Here is a 19107-nt window from a genome sequence, read left to right as displayed (position 1 = left end):
AATTCATTTTTGCACTGTTTTTGTAAATGCTAGACCCTCATTATATATTTTCCTCAAGTTTCATGAAAATCGGCACAAAAATATATAACAGTTCGCTATCTTTTCATTAGAAATTCCAAATATTGAAAAATTTGGCCTTTGACCTTCACGATTCAAAGGTTATCGTTTTCCGATTTTAGTAAAACTTTCAGAACATATTTAAAATTACAAGGACTATAATATTATGAATAGGTTTTACTTAAAATTTATAACAGTAAGGAAATTGGACTCATTCGCCTAAATATGGACAAAAAATTAGTTTTTCTTGAAAAACGCAAAATTTAAATCGCATGTACGGAAAAACTGTAAGAGGTATTGATATAATTTTTTCATATTTTTATTCCCTATTTTGATCTCAATAAACCCCAATGTGCTGATCGAAAAAATCTGAAATTTGTTTAACAAAATTTTTAAAAATTTGAAAATGGAGTTTTGAAACAGCCGTTAAAAAAAATTATTTTTTTTGGCCATACCTGCGAATAGGTTAACGGTATCCTACGAAGACAAAAACTCGTATACAAGTAAATATGGACATATTTTAAGTAAAAATGAACTTTTATTTTAATTTTTCTCGAAATATCTTAATTTTTTTCCTAAATTTTTTGTTCAAGTGGCCTGAAACACGTTAATGGTCTGCCGAATTTGTAATAACTTTAAAATTTTTTAATCAAATTTTGTCATTTATATCTCATTACAACGATAATTACGTACATATTTCGATTCTTTTGCATTCAATTGCAAAAGTATTTATTTAGTAGCAAAATTTTTTCAAAAACTGAAAAATTTGCATTTTTCTCTAATTTTGGCGATAATACAGTTTTTGGGTCATTTTGAACCAAAGGAGATACAGGGTTAATTTCCAAAACAAATTTTTAATGTAATATTCATTAATATAAATAAATCTACACATTTCTAGAAAACAATGCAGAAAATTAACGAGTTTCACCTATTTATTCCATACTAACAGTAAAATTTTGCATATATCTGAACTTTGACCTCGATGCGCGTCCAGAAATCGTTGCCCGATTTGGCTCAAATTTTCAGCACTTAACAATTAGGCCTAGTGTCACAATATTCCACCCGGCACTCTTCAAAATTTTAACAAAAATTTTTTTCCATACAACTGATTGTCACTCTAATATATATACTAGTAACTGAAATAATTGAAAATAAATTTGAATCTTAATTCAATGATTATATGTAGGAACTATTATATAGGACTATGGATGAGATGAAATTTCATGGATATGGCTTTAATTCAAACAGTTGTTCACCATGATCCTGAATGAATTCGTGTAGGTATGTAAGTGTTATGGGTCCAATTCCAAAAACTACTTTGATGTTACCATAGTGAGATATATGGTCACATATTTTCGGGTTACTTTAATGCAATTATCTCTTTATAACTGTGGTTTTGTAGACAAACCTTTTTTATACCCGAAGAGTCCTGTCCTAATGGCATTAATTTAAACAGTTGTTCCCCAAGATCGCGTATGAATATCGATGTTACCATAGTGACATATTTTAGGGTTCCTTTAGTGCAATAATCTCTTCACAAATGTGTTTTTCCCCAGCAGGGAATGCTAATAGTAAAATTGTAGTGATTTACTAGTGGCAGTATTATCCCAGCCAATGTAATCTTCTATTGACATTTAGCATTAGCTTGTCATTGCAAATCTACCAATAGACTGTAGCACTACTGAATAATTAGTAATTGTCTAAACCTATTGACAATGTCACCAGAAATACACTAGAACAGTTGTCTCTAATGTATCTCTCTCCACTCACGCTTATAAGAAAGTTGTCGATATTTTAACTAGTGCAATTGTTGATAGATAAAGAATGTTAAAATAAAGACATATTGTTCTACGCTGACTATAGGGTCTGCACACAAACCTTTTTTTATATCGGAAAAGTCCTGTTCTAGTCTTACTTCACGAAACTTCATAACCTATGATCTGCTGAATATTCCCACTCTATATTCCATATTTTTCATAGATCAATTACAAATTTCGAAATTAATTGTACTAATGATTATTAAGTACTTCTATTAAATAGTTAAATTTGTATTAACTATTAACTCATAAAATTGATTATACTATGAGAATTTCCCAATTGTCAGAGTTCTGGTTTTTTGAAATTTTTTTTCTCCAAATAAAGCTTATCTCTCGCATGCGATCAATGGCTTTCATTAAATTTGATAAGTTATCACAAATACATACTACGAAGAGGCGATAATCGATTGTAAATCAATATTTAATCTATGCGCCAATAATCGTAATCGATCTACCTGAGATTTTATATTATTCAATATGGGTTTAATATAAATAGAGAGAAAAATTTTAAATTTCAATTAGTAAGAGCTTAGTTATTTATACAACATGAAGTTCCTAGTAGTTGTAGCAGTTTTGGTAGTTTGTGCCCAAGCTGGCACCCTTCCGGATATTGCACAAAAGCTTATTCCCAGTTTTACCAGTGATTTTGTCATCAAGGGCCATGATGCTGTACCTCATTCCGCCCCCTACATTGTTTCGTTGAGAAAAACTCCTAACCATTCTCATAGTTGCGGTGGTACCATCATTGCCAAGGACTGGATATTGACTGCTGCTCACTGCATTAGCAATCCCATTGGCATGGCTGTTGTAGCCGGTTTACACGATCGCACCAACCTTGATGAGCAATCTCAATCTCGTGTAGTTGATTGGGGAAAGATACATGAAAAGTACACTGGTGGTGTGGGTCCTTACGATATTGCTATTTTGCACCTTTCCGAACCCTTGCAATATAACGAATTTGTTCAACCCGCCTCATTGCCTGCCGTTGAGGAAATCCACTCTGGTGAAATCCACTTATATGGTTGGGGACAACCTAAAGCTTACATTTTAACTGGCGCCAAAATTTTGCAAACTGTTGAAACCGAAATTCTTGAATTCAATGCCTGCAAAGCGACTTTACCTGAAGACGCTCCCATTGATGAGACCAATATTTGCTCACACACTTTGAACACAAGCATTTCTGCTTGCAATGGTGATTCTGGTGGCCCCTTGGTCATTGAACATGAAGGTGCTCCCTCTGAGTTGGTGGGTATTGTTTCCTGGGGCTACATTCCCTGTGGTTTGGCTAAATTACCCTCCATCTATACTCGTGTTTCTGCCTACATTGACTGGGTTGCTAAAATCCAAAATGATTATTATGTTCTATACTAAATCTTTATTAAACTAATAAAAAAGTAATTGTTGAAGAAAGTAATTTGTTTAATTAATTAAAAATGTATATGGTTTTAATTCATATCAAAAAAAATCTTTTGCAGTCTGTATATTCAAATTGAATGTTTATTTTTTGAAATTATTTTTAATATTCAAATACTGTCGAGTTTTCCCACATTATTTCGTTGTCTAAACCATAGAGAATAGACATAGAGCGGAAACTCTGCTGTCCAAGACCTAACTCAGTTGTCAAAAACCTAAGTGGTGAGAATGTATTAGTAGAAAAAACTATGTGAAAACAAAAACAACACTCGTATGTGTGATTATTTTGAGTAATTTTTTTGTTTGAGTTTTTTCTAGTTTCCGCTCTATATTTCTATGTTTTTGAGACCCTTAAGATTACAAAACTTGTACTGCGTTTTATGGGTTAATATTGTTATATATAAGCCGCAATATAAAAAATTACATCTACCAGAATATAGTACTTATTGTATCATAAAAAAGTACTTGTTTTATAATAAGAAAGTAAATATTTATATAAATTAAAAATACAAAAACAAAATACATAAGAACAGACATATGTATTAGTCAAGTTAAGATAAAATTAAAAGTACTTTTTCTTTAAAGTAAATCCCCTGCTCCGGAAACAATGCTTAATTAAACGTATAAAAGAATCAGACAATTCATAGATCGGCATCAATCTACAATTGTTTATTGAACTAAACCAATCTCAAGCAAAATGAAGTTCGTTTATTTATTGGCAATTAGCGCTTTGTGTATGGCGGCCATGGTAAAGGCTCAAAATAAGCCTTTTAAGGTAAAATACTAAAACTGATTTCAAATATTTTTAATAAAATAATTGTGATTCTCATTCATCTTATAGTTGACTTTGCCTAAAGAAGAACCCAAAAATGTAAGTTAAATCATCCTTAAAGGGAAAATACTTAACTAGTTTTAATCTTAATTTTAGTTGCCTCAACTTTATGGTGGCGGTGGTGGTTCTCGTAAACAGGGCTTTGATGTAAGCTTAGGTGCTCAGCAAAAGGTTTGGGAGAGCCAAAATAAACGTCATTCAGTTGATGTCAACGCTGGTTATGGTCAACATTTGGGTGGTCCTTATGGCAACAGTCGTCCAGCATATAATGGAGGTGTTGGTTACACTTATAAATTTGGTAAATGATTGTACAATTCATGATAATAATAAAAAGTATTAAAACTGCAAGACTATTAAAAATATTTTGTTTTTGATTCGATTTTCAAGATTAATTTTTGAACAATTCTTGAACACATTACCAATAAAACTGTCAATTTTCTTAGACAATAAAAAATAGATTTTAGTTAAGCTTTCAAAAATATCTTAATTATATACTTAGATATCCAAACAAAATTCAGCCAGCACAAATAGGTTATATATAATCTAAGCTCACACTAGCAAATTTGATAAAGATCGGTCCATAATTTACCATAACTCCCATATAAGGCGAACTCTCGAAAGTTTCATTAATAAGCATATGATAGTATTCAAAGAAAATTCAATACAAATAAATTTCATATACAAAAAAATCATTCAAACTAATTTTATAGCGATCAGTCCATAATTAGTCATAGGTCAGACTTGCGAAAACCAATTTAACCAGCATAAATCTTTTAAAAATGTCGGTATCCAAATAAAATTCAGCACAAATAAGTTCATATATACTAGGGTGATCGATTCTTCGACATTTTTTATAAACCGGTTTTCGGTTTATTTCTAATTTTGATTAGCTTTTTAACCTTCACAAAGTCTTCGGGTCAAATTTTACCCATTTTGAAATTAAAATTTAATTTTTTCTAAAAGTGAGTGGTTGATATTTTATGAATTTTATTTAACCCGACGTCTTGAGCTTGATAATTTTAAAAGTACTTTTATATTATTTTGGAAGCAAATGAGAAATAAAAAACAGTAAGGGTACTCATTTAAACGCTTAAGTTTCCCATTTGTTCAATTGTGCAAATTTGCGCGACGTGTTTCATGAACCCAATTATTATCAATTTTGTGCAAGTTTATACATTAAATTTTTCTCTATTTGATATAAATGTCAAATAAAAATAAATTCAACAAAAGCCTTAACAAATTTTTCAAATTGTATAAATTTTAATTTTAAAAATGTTGAATGAAAGTTAAATCTTTGGAACAAACGGTGATATACAGAGTTTGCAAGATTTTGTTTATATTCTAGCTGTTGATTAATGTTTTCATACACAATGCCATTTAATGCAATCATTCTGTTCCAAAGTTACAGAATTTTCACATGCACAACATTTTTATATTTTATTTGATTTTTATTTCTTATTAATAAAAGTAAACAAAAGCAGCTGATTCATCAAATGCACAATAAATTCAAGTTTGCGAGTCTATATTGTCGCGCAAACTTATCGGGGTTGTGCAAACGAATTTCCATACATTTTTTGACAGTTCATTTGCGAGAGTGTAAAAATGCACAGATTGCACAGTTTGCGAGGCATTTAAGCGTTTACATGAGGACCCTTAGTGCAATTAAAGTTTTTTAAAAATTTATTGAAAAAAGTGGTTTTTTAAGTCGTCCTATATATAGGACTTTGGGGTCACAACAAAAAAACTAAAACGCAATAATGAAACATTCATGCATATAACAATCAAGCTACTCTTCATAAATATAAATTCAAAAAAAATATAGTATTTATTCACTTGTAAATGTACAAAATTTTACTTTCAGTACAAACGAGATATGTCCATAATGACTAAATATGGGCATTTTGAAAATATCACAAACTAAAAATTAAATAACTCGAAAATAGTAGCAAAAAATAATGCGATCACACAATCTCCCATGAGATAGTGGTGAGTACTAAGTATGTGAACAACAAAAAATGGTATTTTGATAAACGTGAAGTATCCTGTAAACAAGAACTACATGTAGTACAGTCGGCATATCTGGGTTAATTTCAAATGTCAACAATTACGTTAGGTTTTTAGAAAACAAATTGGCAAAAAATATCTATACATATCTTTTGGTCATATTTGACCTGGATCAAAAATCTTGAATTTTTGTTACGCACAATTAAGTTAAATGTTTTCAGAGCTTTGGTAGCACTAATATATATCTGTATATATTTTAAATATTTTTAGGTAAACAACATTTTTTTTTAATTAGAAGAGTCGCGTGTAGGGTACCATTTTCTCACGACAAAAGTATCATTTATGATCAGAAAACGAGCGCATATTCCAGCATTTTAATCGCACTGAAATATCAAAAATTACTTGAATTAGATTAAAACTTTAAAAAATGCAAGCTGGGATAATATTAATAGGACCATAATATGTACTGTGGCGATTAAATGTTCAAAATTAAATTTACCAATGCTTATAAAGTACTTGAACAAAGTGCTTAACATTTTATTAATTACAAATTTATACAACTGATAAAACTATGAGAATTTCCCAATTAGTTATTAAATGTTTGGGTTTTTGGCAAGTTTTAATTTTCTAAAAATAAAGCTAAACGCACATTGTACTATTTAAGTACACATGTTAGATATTGTGGGGTAGTAGTGGCGATTATCGGTTGTAAATCATTATCAAAAGTATAAGCCAATAATCATAATCGTTCAATTCTGAGATTTTATTTATTTCATATAACTTTTTTTTAATACTAGTAAGTATAAATAAGGCAAACAACTTCAAAATTAATCAGTAAGAGTTTGTTTATTCATACAACATGAAGTTCCTAGTAGTGGTAGCAGTTTTGGTGGCTTGCGCCCATGCAGGCACGGTTTCCAATATCGCCCAAAAGCCTATTCCCAGTTTTACTAGTGATTTTGTCATCAAGGGCCATGATGCTGTACCTCATACCGCCCCCTATATTGTTTCGTTGAGAAAAACTCCGAACCATTCTCATAGTTGCGGTGGCACCATAATTGCCAAGGACTGGATATTGACTGCTGCTCACTGCATTAGTAATCCCATTGGCATGGCTGTTGTAGCCGGTTTACACGAACATACCATCCTTGATGAGAAGTAGTTGATTGGGGAAAAGTACATGAAAAGTACAGTGGAGGTGTTGGTCCTTACGATATTGCTATTCTGCATCTTTCTGAACCTTTGCAATACAACCAATATGTTCAACCCGCCTCATTACCTGCCATTGAAGAAATCCACTCTGGAGAAGTCCATTTATATGGTTGGGGACAACCTAAAGCTTACATTTTAACTGGTGCCAAAATTTTGCAAACTGTTGAAACCGAAATTCAAGCTGAAGATGCTCCCATTGATGAAACCAATATTTGCTCTCACACTTTGAAAACAAGCATTTCTGCTTGCAATGGTGATTCTGGTGGCCCTTTGGTCATTGAACATGAAGGTGCTCCTTCTGAATTGGTGGGTATTGTTTCTTGGGGCTATATTCCCTGTGGTTTGGCAAAATTACCCTCCATCTACACCCGTGTTTCGGCCTACATTGACTGGGTTGCTAAAATCCAAAATGCCTACTATGTTTTATTCTAAGTATTTATTTATCAATTATGTGTATGAGATATTGAAATAAGAAAATAAAAAAGTAATTAACGATCTAAATCTAAATTAATTTTTCTGTTAGAATAGAAATATATTTCCTTTAATGTTGGGAACAAATTGTCAGGCTTACCCCCCATTAACACAAAATCTTGTTATGTGTTAACTTTTTATACCCTCCACCACCATAAGTGGTGAATGAGGGTATATATAAGTTTGTCATTCCGTGTGTAACATTGAGAAATATTCATCTTAGACCCAACAAAGTATATATATTATTGATCCTTATGAAATTTTAAGTCGATTGAGCCATGTCCGTCTGTCTGTCCGTCTGTCTGTCTGTCTGTCTGTGTAAAACACGCTCACGTCCAAAATAGACAAACAAAATGGTTAAACTTGCAAAAAGAATGTTTATTGTTCTCCTAAGCAGTTTGGTATTGAAAATCAGCGAAATCGGTACAGTGGAACCAAAGTTATGAATGAAAATATGGGACAACCTAAAAAAAAATTGATAATTTTCATATATTTTTGGACATTTTTTGTAAATATATTGCAGCTAATATCATAAAATTTTGCACTCGTTACTTTTATGATAAAAGGAGTAACTCTGGTTAAAATTATAAGAATCGGTCCAAGATTTCTCCTAGCCCCCATACAAATTTCTTCCCGAAATATGGTTATATGGTCTATAAATGCCTACAGAATAGGAATATCCACATGAAATTCAGCGAAAATAAGTTTCGTGGTAAAAGAAATTATATTACAAAATTTTTCGTGAATCGGCCCATATTTGACCATAGCCCCCATATAAAGTACACTTCCGAAAATCTCTTAAATAAGCATAAATGTCTTATAAATATCGCTATCAAGTTGAAATTCGACATGAATAATCCCCATATATACCAAAATTGCTGTACCTAATTCTATGAAAATCGGCCGATAATTGGTTATAGCTCCCATATAAGGACCACTTCCAAAAAACACAATAACCTACATAAATATCTAAAAAATATCAATATCAAAACAAAATTTCACACACATCCATAGTTTATATTTAGAAATCATACTACTGGATTTTGTGAATATCGGTCCATATTTGACCATAGCTCCCATATAAGGTCCACTTCCAAAAATCAGTTAAGTACTCATAAATCTCTTATAAATACATTTATCATGCTAAAATTCGACAAAAATTATACTCATATATATAGATATCACTGTACCAAATTTTATGCAGATTGGCCTATAATTGGTCATAGCTCCCCTATAAGGCCCATTTCCGAAAAAAGATATTAACCTTAAAAAGTATTAAAAACATATCGATATCAAAATGAAATTACGCACAGATCCAGTAATTTGAATCCAGTAATCATACTTCTGGATTTTGTGAATATCGGTCCATATTTAACCATAGCTCCCATATAAGATCCACTCCCGAAAATCACTAATATCCTCATAAATTTCTTACAAATATAGTTATCACGTTGAATTTCAAAACAAATTTATTCAATATATACAAAAATCGATGTATCAAATTTTATGATGATAGGCCCATAAATGGTCATAACCTCCATATAAGAACTACTTCAGGAAAACACATTACCCTGCACAAATATCCATAAAAATCTACACTCAACCAAAATTTTACACCGATGAGTAATTTGTATCCAAGAATCGTACTACAAGATTTTTTAAATATTGGTGCATAATTCGGCATCGCTCCCACATAAGATCCATTCTTGTTAATAGCGTTGTTTATATGAAATTCTACAAAAATAGCCCTTAAATACTTAGGACCATAATAGGTCATAGCATCCATATATTAAATAAAAATAGTATACAGATCAGTAATTTGTATTCAAAAATCATAATACTGAATTTTGTGAATATTGGCCCATAATTGGCACCAGCTCTCATATAAATACATAAAAATCACGTTAAAATATTTTATAACAATCGAACGATAATAGGTCATAGCTAACACATAAGTCCCACAACCAAATATTTTGAAATTTGTCTAAATATATTTGTATACCCTTTTTATACCCTCCACCACCATAAGTGGTGAATGAGGGTATATATAAGTTTGTCATTCCGTGTGTAACATTGAGAAATATTCATCTTAGACCCAACAAAGTATATATATTATTGATCCTTATGAAATTTTAAGTCGATTGAGCCATGTCCGTCTGTCTGTCCGTCTGTCTGTCTGTCTGTCTGTGTAAAACACGCTCACGTCCAAAATAGACAAACAAAATGGTTAAACTTGCAAAAAGAATGTTTATTGTTCTCCTAAGCAGTTTGGTATTGAAAATCAGCGAAATCGGTACAGTGGAACCAAAGTTATGAATGAAAATATGGGACAACCTAAAAAAAAATTGATAATTTTCATATATTTTTGGACATTTTTTGTAAATATATTGCAGCTAATATCATAAAATTTTGCACTCGTTACTTTTATGATAAAAGGAGTAACTCTGGTTAAAATTATAAGAATCGGTCCAAGATTTCTCCTAGCCCCCATACAAATTTCTTCCCGAAATATGGTTATATGATCTATAAATGCCTACAGAATAGGAATATCCACATGAAATTCAGCGAAAATAAGTTTCGTGGTAAAAGAAATTATATTACAAAATTTTTCGTGGATCGGCCCATATTTGACCATAGCCCCCATATAAAGTACACTTCCGAAAATCTCTTAAATAAGCATAAATGTCTTATAAATATCGCTATCAAGTTGAAATTCGACATGAATAATCCCCATATATACCAAAATTGCTGTACCTAATTCTATGAAAATCGGCCGATAATTGGTTATAGCTCCCATATAAGGACCACTTCCAAAAAACACAATAACCTACATAAATATCTAAAAAATATCAATATCAAAACAAAATTTCACACACATCCATAGTTTATATTTAGAAATCATACTACTGGATTTTGTGAATATCGGTCCATATTTGACCATAGCTCCCATATAAGGTCCACTTCCAAAAATCAGTTAAGTACTCATAAATCTCTTATAAATACATTTATCATGCTAAAATTCGACAAAAATTATACTCATATATATAGATATCACTGTACCAAATTTTATGCAGATTGGCCTATAATTGGTCATAGCTCCCCTATAAGGCCCATTTCCGAAAAAAGATATTAACCTTAAAAAGTATTAAAAACATATCGATATCAAAATGAAATTACGCACAGATCCAGTAATTTGAATCCAGTAATCATACTTCTGGATTTTGTGAATATCGGTCCATATTTAACCATAGCTCCCATATAAGATCCACTCCCGAAAATCACTAATATCCTCATAAATTTCTTACAAATATAGTTATCACGTTGAATTTCAAAACAAATTTATTCAATATATACAAAAATCGATGTATCAAATTTTATGATGATAGGCCCATAAATGGTCATAACCTCCATATAAGAACTACTTCAGGAAAACACATTACCCTGCACAAATATCCATAAAAATCTACACTCAACCAAAATTTTACACCGATGAGTAATTTGTATCCAAGAATCGTACTACAAGATTTTTTAAATATTGGTGCATAATTCGGCATCGCTCCCACATAAGATCCATTCTTGTTAATAGCGTTGTTTATATGAAATTCTACAAAAATAGCCCTTAAATACTTAGGACCATAATAGGTCATAGCATCCATATATTAAATAAAAATAGTATACAGATCAGTAATTTGTATTCAAAAATCATAATACTGAATTTTGTGAATATTGGCCCATAATTGGCACCAGCTCTCATATAAATACATAAAAATCACGTTAAAATATTTTATAACAATCGAACGATAATAGGTCATAGCTAACACATAAGTCCCACAACCAAATATTTTGAAATTTGTCTAAATATATTTGTATACCCTTTTTATACCCTCCACCACCATAAGTGGTGAATGAGGGTATATATAAGTTTGTCATTCCGTGTGTAACATTGAGAAATATTCATCTTAGACCCAACAAAGTATATATATTATTGATCCTTATGAAATTTTAAGTCGATTGAGCCATGTCCGTCTGTCTGTCCGTCTGTCTGTCTGTCTGTCTGTGTAAAACACGCTCACGTCCAAAATAGACAAACAAAATGGTTAAACTTGCAAAAAGAATGTTTATTGTTCTCCTAAGCAGTTTGGTATTGAAAATCAGCGAAATCGGTACAGTGGAACCAAAGTTATGAATGAAAATATGGGACAACCTAAAAAAAAATTGATAATTTTCATATATTTTTGGACATTTTTTGTAAATATATTGCAGCTAATATCATAAAATTTTGCACTCGTTACTTTTATGATAAAAGGAGTAACTCTGGTTAAAATTATAAGAATCGGTCCAAGATTTCTCCTAGCCCCCATACAAATTTCTTCCCGAAATATGGTTATATGGTCTATAAATGCCTACAGAATAGGAATATCCACATGAAATTCAGCGAAAATAAGTTTCGTGGTAAAAGAAATTATATTACAAAATTTTTCGTGAATCGGCCCATATTTGACCATAGCCCCCATATAAAGTACACTTCCGAAAATCTCTTAAATAAGCATAAATGTCTTATAAATATCGCTATCAAGTTGAAATTCGACATGAATAATCCCCATATATACCAAAATTGCTGTACCTAATTCTATGAAAATCGGCCGATAATTGGTTATAGCTCCCATATAAGGACCACTTCCAAAAAACACAATAACCTACATAAATATCTAAAAAATATCAATATCAAAACAAAATTTCACACACATCCATAGTTTATATTTAGAAATCATACTACTGGATTTTGTGAATATCGGTCCATATTTGACCATAGCTCCCATATAAGGTCCACTTCCAAAAATCAGTTAAGTACTCATAAATCTCTTATAAATACATTTATCATGCTAAAATTCGACAAAAATTATACTCATATATATAGATATCACTGTACCAAATTTTATGCAGATTGGCCTATAATTGGTCATAGCTCCCCTATAAGGCCCATTTCCGAAAAAAGATATTAACCTTAAAAAGTATTAAAAACATATCGATATCAAAATGAAATTACGCACAGATCCAGTAATTTGAATCCAGTAATCATACTTCTGGATTTTGTGAATATCGGTCCATATTTAACCATAGCTCCCATATAAGATCCACTCCCGAAAATCACTAATATCCTCATAAATTTCTTACAAATATAGTTATCACGTTGAATTTCAAAACAAATTTATTCAATATATACAAAAATCGATGTATCAAATTTTATGATGATAGGCCCATAAATGGTCATAACCTCCATATAAGAACTACTTCAGGAAAACACATTACCCTGCACAAATATCCATAAAAATCTACACTCAACCAAAATTTTACACCGATGAGTAATTTGTATCCAAGAATCGTACTACAAGATTTTTTAAATATTGGTGCATAATTCGGCATCGCTCCCACATAAGATCCATTCTTGTTAATAGCGTTGTTTATATGAAATTCTACAAAAATAGCCCTTAAATACTTAGGACCATAATAGGTCATAGCATCCATATATTAAATAAAAATAGTATACAGATCAGTAATTTGTATTCAAAAATCATAATACTGAATTTTGTGAATATTGGCCCATAATTGGCACCAGCTCTCATATAAATACATAAAAATCACGTTAAAATATTTTATAACAATCGAACGATAATAGGTCATAGCTAACACATAAGTCCCACAACCAAATATTTTGAAATTTGTCTAAATATATTTGTATACCCTTTTTATACCCTCCACCACCATAAGTGGTGAATGAGGGTATATATAAGTTTGTCATTCCGTGTGTAACATTGAGAAATATTCATCTTAGACCCAACAAAGTATATATATTATTGATCCTTATGAAATTTTAAGTCGATTGAGCCATGTCCGTCTGTCTGTCCGTCTGTCTGTCTGTCTGTCTGTGTAAAACACGCTCACGTCCAAAATAGACAAACAAAATGGTTAAACTTGCAAAAAGAATGTTTATTGTTCTCCTAAGCAGTTTGGTATTGAAAATCAGCGAAATCGGTACAGTGGAACCAAAGTTATGAATGAAAATATGGGACAACCTAAAAAAAAATTGATAATTTTCATATATTTTTGGACATTTTTTGTAAATATATTGCAGCTAATATCATAAAATTTTGCACTCGTTACTTTTATGATAAAAGGAGTAACTCTGGTTAAAATTATAAGAATCGGTCCAAGATTTCTCCTAGCCCCCATACAAATTTCTTCCCGAAATATGGTTATATGATCTATAAATGCCTACAGAATAGGAATATCCACATGAAATTCAGCGAAAATAAGTTTCGTGGTAAAAGAAATTATATTACAAAATTTTTCGTGGATCGGCCCATATTTGACCATAGCCCCCATATAAAGTACACTTCCGAAAATCTCTTAAATAAGCATAAATGTCTTATAAATATCGCTATCAAGTTGAAATTCGACATGAATAATCCCCATATATACCAAAATTGCTGTACCTAATTCTATGAAAATCGGCCGATAATTGGTTATAGCTCCCATATAAGGACCACTTCCAAAAAACACAATAACCTACATAAATATCTAAAAAATATCAATATCAAAACAAAATTTCACACACATCCATAGTTTATATTTAGAAATCATACTACTGGATTTTGTGAATATCGGTCCATATTTGACCATAGCTCCCATATAAGGTCCACTTCCAAAAATCAGTTAAGTACTCATAAATCTCTTATAAATACATTTATCATGCTAAAATTCGACAAAAATTATACTCATATATATAGATATCACTGTACCAAATTTTATGCAGATTGGCCTATAATTGGTCATAGCTCCCCTATAAGGCCCATTTCCGAAAAAAGATATTAACCTTAAAAAGTATTAAAAACATATCGATATCAAAATGAAATTACGCACAGATCCAGTAATTTGAATCCAGTAATCATACTTCTGGATTTTGTGAATATCGGTCCATATTTAACCATAGCTCCCATATAAGATCCACTCCCGAAAATCACTAATATCCTCATAAATTTCTTACAAATATAGTTATCACGTTGAATTTCAAAACAAATTTATTCAATATATACAAAAATCGATGTATCAAATTTTATGATGATAGGCCCATAAATGGTCATAACCTCCATATAAGAACTACTTCAGGAAAACACATTACCCTGCACAAATATCCATAAAAATCTACACTCAACCAAAATTTTACACCGATGAGTAATTTGTATCCAAGAATCGTACTACAAGATTTTTTAAATATTGGTGCATAATTCGGCATCGCTCCCACATAAGATCCATTCTTGTTAATAGCGTTGTTTATATGAAATTCTACAAAAATAGCCCTTAAATACTTAGGACCATAATAGGTCATAGCATCCATATATTAAATAAAAATAGTATACAGATCAGTAATTTGTATTCAAAAATCATAATACTGAATTTTGTGAATATTGGCCCATAATTGGCACCAGCTCTCATATAAATACATAAAAATCACGTTAAAATATTTTATAACAATCGAACGATAATAGGTCATAGCTAACACATAAGTCCCACAACCAAATATTTTGAAATTTGTCTAAATATATTTGTATACCCTTTTTTATACTCTGTTTCTTCACTTGAGGTTAAAAGGGAAAAATGTTGAGGTCCAGACTTAAACTCGAAAACACTTCCCCTTTGCGCATGTGAAATTTCATTAAAATAGGACTAAGGGTTTAGAAGTTACAGATTTGTTTCCCTCTTTTTTTTCTCATACCACTGTGCGCCACTTTGACACTCAGATATTGTAGATCGTTTAACCCAGTTCCAACAAAGTGTTTACGGTTACCTATGTAAGAAAATAATAATTTACACGAAGATTTAGAAAAATTAAATTTAGACGACAATTTCTCAATTAAAAGACAATAATTAACTGTGTCAAACGTTCTAATAGGAATTTCAGTTATAAATTGCTGAATTATATACAATTTTTTGTACATTTGAAATAAAATATGTTCTGCGTAAACTAGTCTTTCTAACAATTGTTATATTATTTCAGCTTTTATACCATCATATTTAGGTGGAGGGTATTTAAGATTCGGCACGGCCGAATATAGTACTCTTACTTGTTTTTTTTTTTTCATCATTTATTTATTGTATCTTCATTATTTAATGAACTAACAATAAGTGGTTCAAATCTTATATCTAATATTATTATTTAATTAGTCCAGCCAGTGCCGGACGAAAAAATTTTGTGTTCATGGTTGTTTTGGTTAAATTGGCATTCTTCCTTCTAGATTAGGTCTGCTGTGTCCCTCCTTCTTAATCGAGTGTGGCCACGGTTATCTAATATGTTGCGGGCCAGCGGGTTTGGGTGAACTTCAAGTTTTTTTAAATATTTTTGTACGTTTTTCGAGATTTCAGTTTTTACAATGGGCACGTTTAGATCTTTGTGTATATTCGCGTTTTTGATATACCAGGGGGCAACTGTGATCATTCTTAGAAACTTGTTTTGGCGTCTTTGGATCTTTTCTACATTTGACGCTGAGGCCGTGCCCCATAACTGTATGCCATAACACCATATCGGTTTTATGATCATGTTATAAAGTAGAAGTTTACAATCTAAACTAAGCGTGGAGTTTCTGCCAATAAGCCAATTAATTTGAATTGATTTCAATTTCATTTGAGTCAACTTCTTGAGGGTTTTCATGAATGCTTAGAATAGCAGTATCATCAGCAAATGTTGATGTATGAGTGCGATTGTTAGTTGGCATATCAGACGAATACATCAAATATAAAAAAGGTCCCAGGATACTGCCTTGGGGGACTCCAGCTTCAATGGGTTGTGCAGTACTTAAAAAGTTTCCCTCTTTAACCTTAAATGTTCGACCAGTTAAATAGCTTTCCAACAGCTTATGTGTGTTTGCCGGTAAATTTTGACTCAATTTGTATATGTGTTAACTTATACCCTGGTGCATATTCCTATAAACGCACTTAATTATACCCTACACCACCATAGTGGGGAGGGTATTATGCGTTTGTGCAGATGTTTGTAACGCCCAAAAATATTAGTCTAACACCCACCTTAAAGTATACCGATCGACTTAGAATCACTTTTTGAGTCGATTAAGCAATGTCCGTCCGTCCGTCTGGTCGGCTGGCTGGCTGGCTGTCCATGTAAACCTTGTGCGCAGAGTACAGGTCGCAATTTTGAAGATATTTCGATCACATTTGGTACATATTATTTTTTCGGCTCAAGGACCAAGCCTATTGAAACTGGCTGAAATCGGTCCACTATTTCACCTAGCCCCCATACAAATGTCCTCCCGAAATTGGACTTTATCGGTCATAAATGTTTAATTTATATATGTATCTCCACAAATTCCGCTCCAAATAAGTTTTATATACACAAAATTCATGTCACCAAATTTTGTTACGATCGGTCCATAATTAGTCATAGCTCCCATATAGACCCGCTTCCGAAAATCACTTTAACGTGCATAAATCGCTTAAAAATGTTGGTAAACACACAAAATTCAACATAGTTAACTTTAATATAGACATAAATCACACGACCTAATTTCATGGTGATCGGTCCATAATTGGTCATAGCCACTATATAAGGCTGTTAATCTCGAAAATTAAGTAAAAAAAAAATAAATAAATAAAGTACAAATGATTTTTGTTTGTAAACAATATTTTAAGTGAAGTCTTAACTAATTTAATAAAAAAAAATTTTGTAGCCCCCTAAATATGTTCTTGTTTAATTTTTACAATTTCTTTAAAAAACAAGTAAGAAAGTATGGTCGGTCAAGCCCGACCATATAATACCCTACACTAAGTAAAAGAGCAAAAAAAATTTTTCTTTTAAAATTTCAATAATTTATATTTTTGAGTGATTTTCGGAAGTGGGGTTATATGGGGGCTATGACCAATTATGGACCGATCATTATGAAATTAGGTCGTGTGATTTATGTCTATATTAAAGTTAACTACGTTGAATTTTGTGTTTTTGCCAACATTTTTAAGCGATTTATGCACGTTAAAGTGATTTTAGGAAGCGGGTCTATATGGGGGCTATGACTAATTATAGACCGATCGTAACAAAATTTGGTGACATGAATTTTGTGTATATAAAACTTATTTGGAGCGGAATTTGTGGAGATACATATATAAATTAAACATTTATGACCGATAAAGTCCAATTTCGGGAGGACATTTGTATGGGGGCTAGGTGAAATAATGGACCGATTTCAGCCAGTTTCAATAGGCTTCGTCCTTGGGCCGAAAAAGTAATATGTACCACATTTGATCGAAATATCTTCAAAATTGCGACCTGTACTCTGCGCACAAGGTTTACATGGACAGCCAGCCAGCCAACCAGACGGACGGACGGACGGACGGACATCGTTTAATCGACTCAGAAAGTGATTCTAAGTCGATCTGTATACTTTAAGGTGGGTGTTAGACTAATATTTTTGGGCGTTACAAACATCTGCACAAACGCATAATACCCTCCCCACTATGGTGGTGTAGGGTATAAAAAGTAGTACGCGTTTATAGGAATATGCACCAGTGTAGTTATACTGTCGGTTAAAATAATTTTTGTATGAAAACTGCCAGTTTAACTTTAGGTTAAAACATAACTATACATTGTGATAATGGGGGTTATAATATTTAAATGATCGTAAATCTTACGTAAATCTAAAATGTCTAGTGTTCTATCTGACGATATAATTTGCTCTGAAATTGAGCAATTTTTTACCACCTAGGAATTATGAAGATTATTCGCAAGTTCCTAGAATTTGTTCAGACAACGAATACATTAATATAATTATTTAAACTGAATTTTGAATTTTAATGTAAATCATTTCATATTTAAGTTATGATTACAATTTATCAAGGTTGGCTACCGTTACCCCTATCTCTAAAATACCCTTTCAGCTCAATTACCGTTACCGCTAAGCTACCGTTACCGAAATAACTGCAATCACCGTTACAGATATAATTGTAAGTACCGTCGCCGCTATTCTGTAAATAATTTTATATTATGAAAATACAAAATTTTGGTGTCAATAATTTAGTTTATTGAAATAAAGATAATTTAAAATCATCTTATTTTTAATTTTTGTAAAATTTATCAATAACTTATGACAGACCTAAATTATAGTTACCGCTAAGTCATCGTTACCGAAATAACTGAAACTACCGGTACCCCTAAAATACCATTACCGAAAAAATCCAAAATCAGCCTTACCGTTACCCTTTTGCCGTTTCGAAATTTATACCAAATCATACAAAATA

At 31.6% G+C, this 19107-nt stretch overlaps 2 protein-coding genes and 1 pseudogene across 2 annotated transcripts; all 3 read left to right on the top strand.

Moving 5' to 3' along the window:
• Nucleotides 1–2420: 2420 nt before the first annotated feature.
• Nucleotides 2421–3245, top strand: LOC135957298 (lectizyme-like). The gene has a single exon (XM_065508019.1). The coding sequence runs from the start codon at nt 2421–2423 to the stop codon at nt 3243–3245; it is 825 nt and encodes a 274-aa protein (XP_065364091.1).
• A 693-nt stretch (nt 3246–3938) lies between these two features.
• On the top strand, nt 3939–4479 carry LOC135957300 (diptericin-D-like). Its single transcript, XM_065508020.1, has 3 exons — nt 3939–4062; nt 4129–4158; nt 4216–4479. Exons 1-3 carry the CDS (start codon nt 3985–3987, stop codon nt 4423–4425), a joined length of 318 nt encoding a protein of 105 aa, XP_065364092.1. The 5' UTR covers nt 3939–3984; the 3' UTR covers nt 4426–4479.
• A 2503-nt stretch (nt 4480–6982) lies between these two features.
• On the top strand, nt 6983–7767 carry LOC135958429 (lectizyme-like; annotated as a pseudogene).
• The last annotated feature ends 11340 nt before the right edge of the window (nt 7768–19107 follow it).

Source organism: Calliphora vicina, chromosome 4, assembly GCF_958450345.1.
Source record: "Calliphora vicina chromosome 4, idCalVici1.1, whole genome shotgun sequence".
Classification (NCBI taxonomy): Eukaryota; Metazoa; Arthropoda; class Insecta; order Diptera; family Calliphoridae; genus Calliphora; species Calliphora vicina.
Note: the sequence above shows the minus strand (reverse complement) of the source record. Positions and strands in the feature narration are given on the sequence as shown.